Source organism: Furipterus horrens, unplaced genomic scaffold (genome assembly GCF_987537825.1).
Source record: "Furipterus horrens unplaced genomic scaffold, mFurHor1.1.pri manual_scaffold_2, whole genome shotgun sequence".
NCBI lineage: Eukaryota > Metazoa > Chordata > Mammalia > Chiroptera > Furipteridae > Furipterus > Furipterus horrens.
The window spans coordinates 217,008,548-217,021,430 of record NW_028327172.1 but is presented as its reverse complement, the minus strand read 5'-3'; the positions used below and the strand labels follow the sequence as shown (position 1 = coordinate 217,021,430).

The 12,883-nt window shown below is 49.2% G+C and overlaps 1 protein-coding gene across 6 annotated transcripts in view; it reads left to right on the top strand.

The window, feature by feature from the left end:
* Positions 1-12,883, top strand: part of ADD1 (adducin 1) — a 79,784-nt gene that overhangs the window by 28,357 nt on the left and 38,544 nt on the right. For all 6 annotated transcript variants that reach the window (XM_090267152.1, XM_090267151.1, XM_090267150.1 and 3 more), the window contains one exon: positions 12,162-12,376. In XM_090267152.1, the coding sequence (XP_090123278.1) occupies positions 12,182-12,376 (195 nt within the window). In that variant the 5' untranslated portion in view covers positions 12,162-12,181. The remainder of the gene's footprint in view (positions 1-12,161; positions 12,377-12,883) is intronic.

The window sequence follows — 12,883 nt, the reverse complement described above, 5'->3', positions numbered from 1 at the left end:
AGAACTTGGAGTGGGGGTACTCTGAACAGGGTCCTCAGGGAAACCAGCCACAATTTGGAGGTGAAATGTGACCTGACTCCTGGCCGAGGAGGAATAAGGCACTCGGAATAGCTGGGGTCAGTGTGTCCTGGGCAGAGAAGAGCAGGTCTAGCGGCTCTGAGGCGGGAAGGAGCTGGGTGTGTGCGGACAGAAGGAACAGCCCCTCAGGAAGATGGCTGCGGCCACCTGGGGGAGGGCCCTGCTGGCAGCGTCTCCATTTCAGATTTATTCCGGGGACTGTGGGAAGCCGCTGATGGCCGGGAGTTGATGGCCGGGAGTTGATGGCCGGGAGCAGGGGCGGCTGGGACTGACTGCATTGTTGTGGAGAGCAGTTAGAGGAGGTGAGAGCAGAAACAGGGAGAGACCCGGGGAGCACCCAGAGTTCTGTTCGGTCTGAGTGGGCCTCTTTGTGTCTTTGTTTGCTTATTTACCAAAATACATAATAGATGAACTGTCACTATCTCGGTGCTTAAAGAAAATGATGATAGACTAATTTTATCCCCTCTCCACACAAAAGCCAGTCCTCACTCCAGCCTCAGCGCTGGCTGTTTTCTGCCTGGAGTGCTCGACACCCTCACCGTGGCCATGTCACCTGTCTTTCCAGCCCAAACTGCCTCCCCACCTCCCTGTCCTCCCAGTCCCGACCCACAGCACTTGGCGCTTCCTGATGTCCTGTGCCCTGTTTACTGCCGGCCCCTCCTCTGGAACATAAATTCCCGGAGGGCAGCAGTCTGTTTCCTGCCTTGATGCCTCCCAGGCATCCAGATGGAAGAGCAAAGCCTGGCGCCTGTCAGCCCCTTGTAGGTGGGGGAATGAACGCAGGGTCCGGGGTCAGCTGCTCTCCAGGCCCCAGTGCTCCACCTCAGTGGTGGTATGTCTTTTGAAAGGGCTCCTTTTTGATTAAGAGAAACTAAAATATATGTAATTGGAGGCATAATTTTTCTTGGTCTAAATTTGTTTTTGACCTCTTTTTCATTTCTGATTATTAAGACTTTCATAATTTTCCCCTCCACTTACCAGTTGGAATTTTTAAAAACTTTAGAAGTTATTTGGATATTAACATAGGAAAGTCGTAGTGATAATGAGAAATAAATTATACAAGAAACTATTTTTATCATATTTTTGAAACCAGTTATTGTTCTCTGTCTTTTTTTCACTTGACACTATATTCTTTCTTTTATAAAAACTAGACCATCTAAAACTGTGTGTTCATAGTTACTTGGTAGTACAAATAGGGTCTCAGTCTCCATTAGCGGGCATCATTGCGTTTCAGAGACTCTGCCTTTGGCAGAGTTTTACTTAGGGTTCTTCTTGTGATTTTAAGTACTTCCTGCCCAGCTCTAAAGAGGAAAACCTGGCACCATTTTCAGAAGCCTCAGTTAATAAAGTAGCTCATGTTTCGGCCTCTGTGTGCACAGAGCAGATATTTCTTAGCACACTGAGCACTGGTGTTCTCTCACTTTCTTTTATCGTTTGTCTTCCTGGGGAACCACTTATTCCCAAATAGGAACGTTTAGTTACTGATCATTAAATTCTGAAAAAAATGCCTGTTTTGTGGTCAGTATTTAATCATCTTTCTGGCTGGTTTGGCTCAGTGGATTGAGCGTCGGCCTGCGAGCTGAGTGTCGCTGGTTCGATCTTCCAGTCAGGGCACATCAGAGAAGGAAAACTCTGACTCCAAAAAACCTCCGCTGCCTTGCGGCATATCTCTTCAGGGGAAAGGCTAAGGGAGTAAACCCCGACAGAAAATCCGGAGCCGGAGTCCCTAAGGCGGTTTGACGTTGTAGTCAACACCGGCAACTCCTGCGGCGCACCTGAAGCCAAGCTGTACTGACTCCGTCTTTCCCTTGGACCCTTCAGCTGCGAAGGGAGGGGGCGTCTGCTGCATGGGCAACAGCAGACCCTCCATATCACCCTGCCCAGGCTCTGTAGCTTCAGCTTCACTGGAGAGGACACTCCAGCGTCATCGCAAGATGTCGATTCAACACGGGAGGAGACAGATACCGTGTCACTCCCGAGTCGGACTGCACAACCATTCTCGGCGGTGCAGATAGACTCTTAAGAAGCTACACCATTGTCTCTCGAGACGGACGGCTGCCGACGACGGATTTAATCATCTTTACAACCGTGCCAAACCTCTCCATCTTCCCCTACCCCCAGAAAAATAAACAAAAATTCAACTCAGGTCCTTACTTTGTAAGCCACCCTCATGAAATGAAACTGATGTGAAACAGTACATTTTGAAAGATTTCATTACTTCAGCAAAAATATGTTTAAAAAAAAAAAGATAAAAAGAGTGTAGTGATTGGAAGACAGTAAATGGTGTCATGCGGGCCACGGGCGGAGAACGCCGTCAGCTCGGTCAGGAGAAGGCTGCCTTGGGCTTCCTCCTCCTTGTCGCTCGGGGCCTGTGGCTCAGAATAACGGATCTGTGTGGTAGCCCCAGTGGGGGCTCTTGGTTAAATTGTGAGTGAGGCGCCTTCGATACGATGGCTTCTCCCCGATTCCTCCTCTGAAGTGGAATGACTGTTTCCTTGTGGAATTTCTTCTCGAAAGCACTCAAGAGTAAACCGATTGATTTTGCTCATGTGTCAGCTGAAAGTACTGGTCGTCGCTTTAAGTGGGGGAAGGTAGTGCTGAACTAGACAGTAGAGCGGCGTCCTACCTGCTCTGGCTTCCTGTGCGGCGGTCAGTGGATGAGCTTGGCATTTGGAATGAGTGGTCTTGGGTTCAGGCCCTGACTTGGCCCTTTGTCCTGAGGCTTCAGGGGCTTGAACAGTCGGTTCTGCAGTCGGGGGGCTCTTGGTTCACAGAGTGAGCTAATCTGTGGGAACGGGGGCTCTGCAGTGGCCTCTGGTACGGTCCTCACAGCAGCGCACTGGTCACTCTTCCGGATCCCTGTGTTTCCTGGCTGCGCTTGGGAGGAGGTCGGTGTGGAGTTTGGGAGTCTCAGAGGTGAGGGTTGTGCCTCTCTCCTACTTTCTCATTTTTCCTAAGGTGCTGTCAGCTACACTGGTCTCCCTTAGTCACTAGGTTAGGGAGGTGCTGGACTGGCTGAAAAGTTCATTTGGCTTTTCCCATATGATGGCTCTTGTTGTGCTTAGTTGTCTTTAACTTTATTCCAAACAGTTTTGTTAGATTGTATTGTGACAGCTGTCATATCGGCGTGCATTTTTTTTTTTTTTTAAAGCTGCTATTTATTTTCAGAGAGAAGGGAGGGAGGGAGAAAGGGAGGAAGAGAAGTATAGATCGGTTGCCTCTTGCACGCCCCCATCTGGGGACCTGGCCCGCAGCCCAGACCTGTGCCCTGACTGGGAGTTGAACTGGCGACCTTTTAGTTCCCAGGCTGGCACTCAATCCACTGAGCCACACCAGCTGGGGCTCAGCGTGCATTTTTTTAAAAAGTATCAAAATTGGTGAATTTTCGTGCAGCCATTTTAATATTGAAGATGGAAGAAACTGCACAACATTTTCGGCGTATTATGCTTTATTATCTCAGTAAAGGTAAAAACGAAACTGAAACTAAAAAAAAGGTCTGTGCCGTGTGTGGAGGAGGGGCTGTGACCGATGGAACGTGTCAGAGGTGGTTTGCGGAGTTTTGTGCTGGAGATTTCTCCCTGGAAGATGCTCCACGGTCAGGTAGACCAGTTGAAGCTGCTAGCGATCAAATCGAGACATTAACTGAGAACAATCCGTGTTATACCACGTGGGAGACAGGAGACATACTCAAAATATCCAAATCAATAAAGTTATTGGTGAAAAAAAATTTTTTACTTTACAGATGATAATTTCATACATGTTGAAGTTACCCAGTGGGGTGAGTGGAACTAACCACTGATCCCTGGCTCAGTGGCCTGTCCATTGCCCACTAGTGACCCTTGGACTGAGGAGTTCTTTTGTCAGCACAAGAAAACTATTTCCATGAGAAGCATGTCAGAGCGCAGTCTGCACACCCTGGTCTTCATTTCACATTCTTCTCCACTGTGACCATGCAGCTGTAAGCAGGTACCTGGGATCTCTAAGAACAACCGAGGAAGGGGTTGATGAAATGCCACAGGTACAGGGACCACAGCAGCAGGTGTGTGACTACATGTAAAACTTAATACAACGTGGAAGATTAGGCTGGGCACCTGCTCACCAACCATTGGTCATAAAGCAGAGAGGAAGCATGAGGACCAACCAGATAATGAAGTCCTAATGAAAAGCCTCTGTGCGACAAGGCTGGGAAGCATAGCTGTGATTCAGTTTTCCTTTGTCCTTTTGCTCTTTTTTTTTAGAGATAGGAAGGGGGTGGGGGTAGCAGGGTGAGACAGAGAGATCGATTTGTTGTCCCACTTATTGATGCGTTCATTGGTTACTTCTTATGTGTGCCCTGATCGGGGATCGAACCCGCAACCTTGGATGACACTCTAACCCACTGAGCTACCCGGCCGGGGCCTGCTTTATTTTCTAAGTTGAACTTGCTCGGGCATGTGGTGGCCGCAGGTGGTTCGTAGTGGGGTTAAGGGCAGGTGCTCTGGAGCCAGACAGCCTGAGTTCAGATCCCAGCAACCCGCTACTGGCTGCTGAGTTGCTTTGGGCCTCAGTTTCCTCTTCTGCAGAAAAAAGTGAGTTCCTGCCTGTAAAAATGAGCTCCCAATCAGCACTCACCACATGGTAACCAGTGACTCTTTTAAAGAGGACTTTGGAGTGGTTTCATCTGTAAGAGAATTTCTGGAGAGACGAGAATAGACGTGATCCGATCAGAGGAATTAAGGGCTGTCACTGCGCGTGGTGTCCCTAGCAGGCGCTCCCTGTCATTCTGCAGCTGTGCGGAGGAAGCCTGAACGCAGGGGGTCTGTTGTGCAGGAGAGGTATGGGGCTGGCTCGGCTGTGCACAGTGGGGCTGTGACTTGTGGTGGCGTGTGCTCTCTTGTTTGGGGGAGGGCTCCAGTGTTGGGCTCTCTCCCGCCTGCAGAGACGGGGTTTGTTCCCCTGCTGTGGACAGGCCCAGTGCCTGTTCCAGAATTGTAGGCTTCTGAGGGTTTGTGATGAATTTCTGGCCAGGGCATCTGAGTCTCTTCTGCCCCCCACCCCCCTCCAGGCACCAAGCCAGGTGAGGACTGTCCCTGCAGTACTGTTCTAGCCCTCGGCCAGGGCTTGGCTTTAAGCGTGGGCTCTTCTAGGCCTGCTTAGAATCTTATCACTCTTTAGAGAAAGACAAACTCCGTATGATTTCACTTATTTGTGGAATCTAAAAATAAGTGAACAAACAAAACAAAGCATTCAGAGATACAGCAAACTGATGGTTGACGGGGAAGGGGGGATGGGGGGATGGGGCGGGCAGAAAAGGTGAAGGGAGCAAGAAGTACAGATAGCCCCGGGGGTGTAAAGTACAGCCAAGGGGCTACAGCGGCTAATACTGTAGTAACTGGTGTCAGGCGGGTGCTAGACTGACTGGTGGTCACTCCATCAGGTAGGTAAGTGTCGCATCGCTGTGTTGTGCACCTGAAACTGACATCATGCTGGATATAACTGTAGTTGAAAAATAAATTTTAAAAACCTCATCACTTTAGCAAAGGCTCCACTTTTTTAAAGCCTTTTTTCTAGCTTCATTGATGTAAGTTGACAAAACTGTAACATATTCAAAGTCTACAACATGGTGATTTGATATGCGTATACCATGTGACATGGTTCCCACAATCAGGTTAATGAATAAATCCATTACTTGGTTACTTTTTTTTCGTGAGTCCTCCTTCCATTTCATTGAGTTTTGTTTCAGTAAAACAAATGGTGTAATTATTCCAGATGTGAACCTCACAGAGCCCTTCCAGAGGAGTTAGGGTGTCCCTTGCAGCAGGTACCCTATTTTAAGAAGAAACAAAGTGTCTGTCGGTCAAGTCCCTACTATTTGTAAAACTCTCTCCCAGGGCTCGCTTACAAAAACAGACTAGGAATTAAATGTGCCCGCTCTTCGTGGGCCCTCAGACTGGCGACGGAGTGAGCGTGTGCACACGTGATTTGGTCCCGTTTGAACACGGCGGGAAGGAGGGGAGAATAAGGTGTCTTGGAAGACAGGAGGCCCAGTGCCGAGCTCAGGGCTGGGGAGAGCGTCACAGGATGGGCAGCGCTGGAGTCAGGTCTTCAGGGGGCGCGGGGCTGAAGGGCTCGGGAGGGACCCCCGCGCACGCACCCCTGTGGAAGGAGGGCATTGGCTGCTCCCTCACTGTGCTGCTATCTGTAAGGCTCAGCAGGTGCTCACTCACCAGGTGACTGCCACCTGCCCCAGGCCGCCCGCCTGGGGGCCCCTGCTCAGCTCTGAGAGCCCGTCTTCTGTGAGGCGTCCCAGACGGCCCTCCGTTAGTTTCCGGGGCTGCCGTGCCGGGGCTGCAGACCGGGCGGCTGGAACAGTGGAGGTCTGTCTGCCCGTCTGGGGGCCAGAGGGCAAGGTCAGGGTGTCAGCAGGGTCCCTTCTGCAGCGAGCGCAAGTCTGTGCCGGGCCTGCCCCTGCTGCGGCTGGCTCGGGCGTCTCTGGGTTGCTTGGCTTGGGGAGTACCCCCTCACCTGGCCTTCAGGTGGTGCTTTCCCTGTGTTCGCGTCTGTGACCTGACGTCTGCTTCTGCAAGGCCACCAGTCTTACTGGGTCAGGGCAAAGACCCTGTTTCCACATGCGGTCACGTTCTGACGTACTGGGGGTGTGAGCGTCAACATGGATCTCTGGGGACACCATTCATCCCATGACACCCATCTGCTCTTTCTGCCCCCAGCGCTGGATGCGGTCTCCCTGCTGGTAAGTAGATTTTTGTCACGGCACCAGGAGTCTGCGCACGTTTGTCATTGTCTCTTGCTGGTTTTGTAGTTTTTCACACCTGGTGCCTCGCACATAGTGGGGAAAGGAGCTCTGTGGAGATGCATGGAGCACCAGGAGCGACTAGAAAGGAAGGAAGGTACCCAGAGGTCCCCTCTCTTCTTGTCCTCCTGTCGACAGTGCCCAAGGTTGCCTGGGGTTGGGTGTTAGGTGGCCTAGCACACCGGCAGAGACCTGCTTTTGTTAAGTATACGTGATACCTCCTGGTTTATTTTGCGAGGAACAGTGGTCATTATCGCATGGCAGTTCTGAGATATATCTTAAGAGAATTTAGCAACTAAGGAGACCTTCTGGGTTTTCTAGCAGATGCCTTGCCCAGAAAATCTCTGTAACAGCCACCTTCTTGTTTGGGCTGTGATTGAGTGTTCTGCCTTCAGGGATTCAAAAGTGAATTATGTGAATGGTTGAAATAGTTAGCTGTTAGCAAAATGTCTATGCTGGAAGGAAAGTGCCAAGAAATAGTGACATCTGCCCCAGAGCTCTAGGATAAGCTCATTAGGTGCGGTAGGCAAACGTGTCTAAGGGTGGATTCTCGGTGCTGGAGTGAGTGCCCTCGCTAAGAAAGACTATTCCAGGGCACCTGTGTCACTTCAGGCTAACAAGTGACATACTCGGCAGAGGGGTGTCTTCTGGGACATTAGAAAAGAGGGAGTGTTAATCTTAAAATAGCCTTTCATCCCAGTGTCAGTAACACCTGTCTGAAAGAACTTGCTAAAATGTGTTCACCTGAAGGTAGGCAGAGACCAGAGTATGTAAGACCGGAGGTTCTTTATTCAAAGAGCATTTCAGCCACATACAGAGCACAGTGGTGTGATGGGCCTCGCTTTGTCCTACACCAGCGCCAGCGGTTACTCACTTGGGGGCAGTCTCATTTCTCCTGTGCGAGCCTTACTCTCCCCCCCACACCATGCCGCGTCCTGCCATTTCATCCATGGCTGTTTCTGTAAGCGTATAATATGACCATTATAGTGTCATACCTGTAATTTTTAAAAAATAATTTATTTATTTGTTTATTTTTTTTATTTTTAGAGAGAGGGGAAAGGAGAAAGAGAGGGAGAGAAACATCACTGTGCGGTTGTCTCTTACTCGCGCCCCCAACTGGGGACCTGACGTGCAACCGAGTCACGTGCCCCGACTGGGAATCGAACCAGCGACACTTGGCTTGCAGGCCGACGCTCAATCCACTGAGCCACAGCAGCCAGGGCTTACACCTGTAATTTTTGACAGTCATTTCTTGATGCCCTCCAAGTCCAGTTAGTGTTCAAATTTTTAATTGTCTCAAATTTCATTTTTAGATTTTCATGTTACAGTGTGTTTGAATGGAGATCTAGCTAAGGCCCTCCTCTTAGCTGGCAGGTTGGGAAGCAGGGGATGAGCGACATGTTTGAACTGCCCTCTGGCCTCGCTGTGGAGGGTGGACCGGCATCCAGGCGGCGGGCAGTCACTAGCTAGAGTAGACGGAGCGGTCAGGGCCGGGACAGGCTGTTGGGCGTGAGGGGCCACACGCAGGCCCGGCTTGCTTGTCATGGTTCGTCCAGGCTGTTGGGCATGCGCGTCCGAAGGTTTGTCCCAGAGAGTCACTGATTTAGGTGTCAGCGTGTTATGGTTTGTGAGGTCGTAGAATTTTTACACGGGTAAAATTATAGCAGTTTGTGGAATATTGAGACAAACAGTAATCTGTACTTCATAAACCAGTTTATTCAACTTTAATGCAACTTATTTGCCGTGATATTATTTTATCTGTGTGGGCTTATAATTATAATATGGATAACATTATAGAATAGGAAATTATATAGTTTTCACTTAAACATGTTATGATCTTATATATATTATGCTAAAGAATCTTCATAGTTTTATAGTATTGTATTGAGATTTCAATATTTATGACAACCATCATTTATTAAACATTATTTGCTACTGCTTTTAAAATTAAGTTACCAAAAAATTTTTTTCTTAGTGAGACAAAAGGCTACTTTTTATTTGTTTCCAGATGGGTTTTATCTTGTATTTGGCATGGCACGAAGTAAAAATGTTGCTCTGTGAGATTTATTAATCAGAATGTTCCTAAACCAGATATGGAATCTATTCTTTTATTTTTGTTTTCCCACATAAAGAAATAAACCTACTCAGATATAAAATAACCCCTGGGTGGGGCAGAAAAGTAGGTTTATAATTGTGAGTATGTGAAATTCTTGTATTATGATTGACTAATTATTGTATTATTTTCCATACAGACAACTGTAATGTACTTTTGCCCCACCCTGGATTGAAAGCCTGATCTGGGTGCCTGCCTTCCTGCCTTTCTCCGTTACAGTTCCATTCGGCATTCCTTTGTATGAGTTTCAGGTGTACAGCATAGTGGTTAGACGGTCATGTCCTTTATAGAGTGTCCCCCTGGTATTTTAAGTAGCTACCTGGGCCCATGTGCTGTATAGAGAATTTTTTTTACATCTGTATTTTTCCATTAAAAATTTGGATTTATAACTTCTTTGTAGAGATTTTTCTAGGGAAAAATTGCTGTCTTAAGACACTTCTAAAAACTAAGTTACTGAAACCTGAAGTTATAACTGACAGAAAACCAAGTATAGATTTTGTACTTTAAAATGGAATAATGTTTGTTTTTGATGATTGAGTTCAGAATATGTATACTTTGATTATGATTTAAGTTGATAGACTTCCTTATTGCAGGAATGAAATGCATGCGTATCTGGTTCGCAGGCTTTATCTCAGCCTGTTCACATGGCGGCTTGTAATGACAGGGGAGTGGTCTCTGCCCTCGCTGTAACGTGTGGTTTGTACAAGGACTCTTCCCTCCCAGTCAGCGCTGGGGGCCAGAAGGAAGCCGCTGTAGTTGCTTCTGCAATGTTCCTGTGTCCCCACTTATGGACAGAATGGCTTAGAACTGGGACTCCTTTAGTAACAGAGAAGTTCTTAACTGTGTGTCCTCTTTGTCTTTTTTTTAAAACTGCAGTAGAACATTTTTATCATTGACTCAGAATGTCCAGCCTCGCCTGCATCTAGTGAAGTGTCAGACAGCCATTGTTAGTTTGTTCTCTGGGTCGTTCTTTCGGAACAAATTAGGGTAAAGTAAAGAGATTTAACTAAGCATCCGTGAGGACTAGTTTAGGGCAACAGTATCTGAAAGACCACACTGGGGCCTCTGGCTCGTTGATTCTGCGTTGACTCCAGTCCCCTGTGGTTTTCATGCTTGTCTTCCAGGCCCGGAGGTCGTGTTACTTTAAGCGTGCTGTTAACCCTACCATAACTTCAGGCTTCCGAGGGCAATATCCAAATTGATTGTTTTTAAAAAGTTTTCTGAAACTGATTCTTTGGCTGTTGGTGCCACAAAATGGTTTCTTTGTGCAAACACACTACCCTTTAAAGCCTTGCCGTTCCAGTGGCGGTCCAGGTTCAGCGGCATCGGAATCCCACGGGAGCTCAGAGACAGGCAGTCTCGTGCCCCACCCAGACCTCCTGAGTCTGAGGCTGTTCTCACGCGCTTCCCAGATTGACAAAAAACCTCCGCTGCCTTGCGGCATACCTCTTCAGGGGAAAGGCTAAGGGAGTAAACCCCGACAGAAAATCCGGAGCCGGAGTCCCTAAGGCGGTTTGACGTTGTAGTCAACACCGGCAACTCCTGCGGCGCACCTGAAGCCAAGCTGTATTGACTCCGTCTTTCCCTTGGACCCTTCAGCTGCGAAGAGAGGGGGGGGTCTGCTGCATGGGCAACAGCAGACCCTCCATATCACCCTGCCCAGGCTCTGTAGCTTCAGCTTCACTGGAGAGGACACTCCAGCGTCATCGCAAGATGTCGATTCAACACGGGAGGAGACAGATTCCGTGTCACTCCCGAGTCGGACTGCACAACCATTCTCAGCGGTGCAGATAGACTCTTAAGAAGCTACACCATCGTCTCTCGAGACGGACGGCTGCCGACGACGGATTTAATCATCTTTACAACCGTGCCAAACCTCTCCATCTTCCCCTACCCCCAGAAAAATAAACAAAAATTCAACTCAGGTCCTTACTTTGTAAGCCACCCTCATGAAATTCCCAGATTGACTTACCGGGCGGGGCAAAAATAAGCTCCGGTCGCTTGCCTGGATGATGATAAAAGCTCATGCTGCAGGGACAAGCTCTGTTTCGCGTGCTCTCAGCTGTGAGCCCGCTTTGCCCGGCTCTCCGTCTGTCAGCACAGGAAGAAGCTGCAGTGCCAGCCCCCGGTTTCCGGGGCTGCTGTTCAAGGCCAGTCTTTGCCCCCGTGCCCCTCATTCCACGCCTTTCATCCCTTTGGGGAATAGCCCTTCCTCCTGCCACCCCCCACCCCCTCCTGCTGCCACCCACTGGCAGCAGTATCCCTTCGGACATGGCTTAGGGTGACGGAGAAAAGCTCGGTAGCCAGATGGGGCTCCTCTGCCTGCTTCCGGGGCAGCGCCTGTGCCCTCCCCAGAGCGAGGGCCGCGGCTCATTCACTCCTGTGCCCGGCACCGTGGCTGGGCAGCAGCGGCGCCCCGTGAGAACTGCATGCGTGTGTTGGAGCTGCCATCCGGCGTTGCACAGGGACAGCGGGGCTGGGGCTGCTTGTGTGGTGGCTGCTACAAGTGCTGCCTAGAGACTTAGTAGTTAAGGGGGACATAACTCGGCATGCTTGAATGTCATTTTAAATAAAAGACTGGGACTAAAAAGAATGTAAAGTAAGTAGCCATATCAGCAGACTTCTAAATGTGTGCCCTTCGGGCATTTTTAGGTTAATCACAAAATAGGGCATGTGGACGTTTTTGGTGCCCGCTGTTGACCCAGAAAGGTGGTCTTGATGAGGTCGTTTCTCATTTGTGTGGGCGAGTGTGTGAGCAGCTTCTCTCCTGTTGCTCTCTTTGGGGAATCCTTCACAAAATCACTGCTGATACTTCCGGGGAAAAATACCGTAAGCCACATTTCTCCAGAAGCGAACTATGCTGCTGTCAGCAGATCCTGTTGGTGTGGGACAATGTCCTGACTGAACTGTCTTGTCAGATGTTTCCGGTCTAGTTGTTGAGATTGTCAGAGGACAAATAGCTCTGTGAGACTGTCCTCCTGTTGTCTGGTGGCAGGGCACACAGTAACTGATCAGCCAGGGCCCCCGAGGCCACAGAGGGGCCTCACAGGTTGTGCCTCTGACTGGTCAGTAGGTCAGCGTGTCCTCACTGATGATGCGTTTATTAGGCTGACGTGCTCGTTGTGAAATGCTGTTGCACATGGATTAAAACCCATCCTCTCTTTCATTTTGATTCTGTAGGAGCCTAGAAAGATTGTGCAATGAATGGTGATACTCAGGCCTCAGTGGTGACCTCACCGCCCCCGACCACAGCCCCTCACAAAGAGAGGTACTTCGACAGGGTGGATGAGAACAACCCAGAATACCTGCGAGAGAGAAACATGGCACCAGACCTTCGCCAGGACTTCAACATGATGGAGCAAAAAAAGAGGGTGTCCATGATCCTGCAGAGTCCCGTAAGCAGCTTCTTCTTGGAGTGTCCTTGCCTTCCCAGTGCTTCAGCTCTGATGTTCTGCCTTGTGTGTCGTGGTCAAGCTGTCCTAACGTGGGTCAGCGCCTCCTACGTGTGTGTCGCTATTGAAAGAGTTCAGCTTAGTTCAAGTTATCAGCCACAATCAAGGAAAAATCTTGGCCTGGCTGCTGTGGCTCAGTGAGTTGGGTGTTGTCCTGTGAACCGAAAGGCCGTGGGTTCGATCCCCAGTCAGCACCCATGCCCACGTTGTGGGTTCCGTCCCCGGTCGAGGTGCATACGACAGGCAACCGATCGATGTTTCTGTCTTGCGTTGTTGCTTCCTTTCCCTTCTCGCTCCTTCCCTTCCACTCGCTCTAAAATCAATAAGCATGCCCTTGGGTGACAATAAAAAAATTAAAGGAAAAATCTTTAGTGTCATGAAGTAGCAAGCATTTCTTGTTTTTACTCTCACTGCTTCTCTGGAGGGTATTTATTGGCAGCTTTTAAAAAT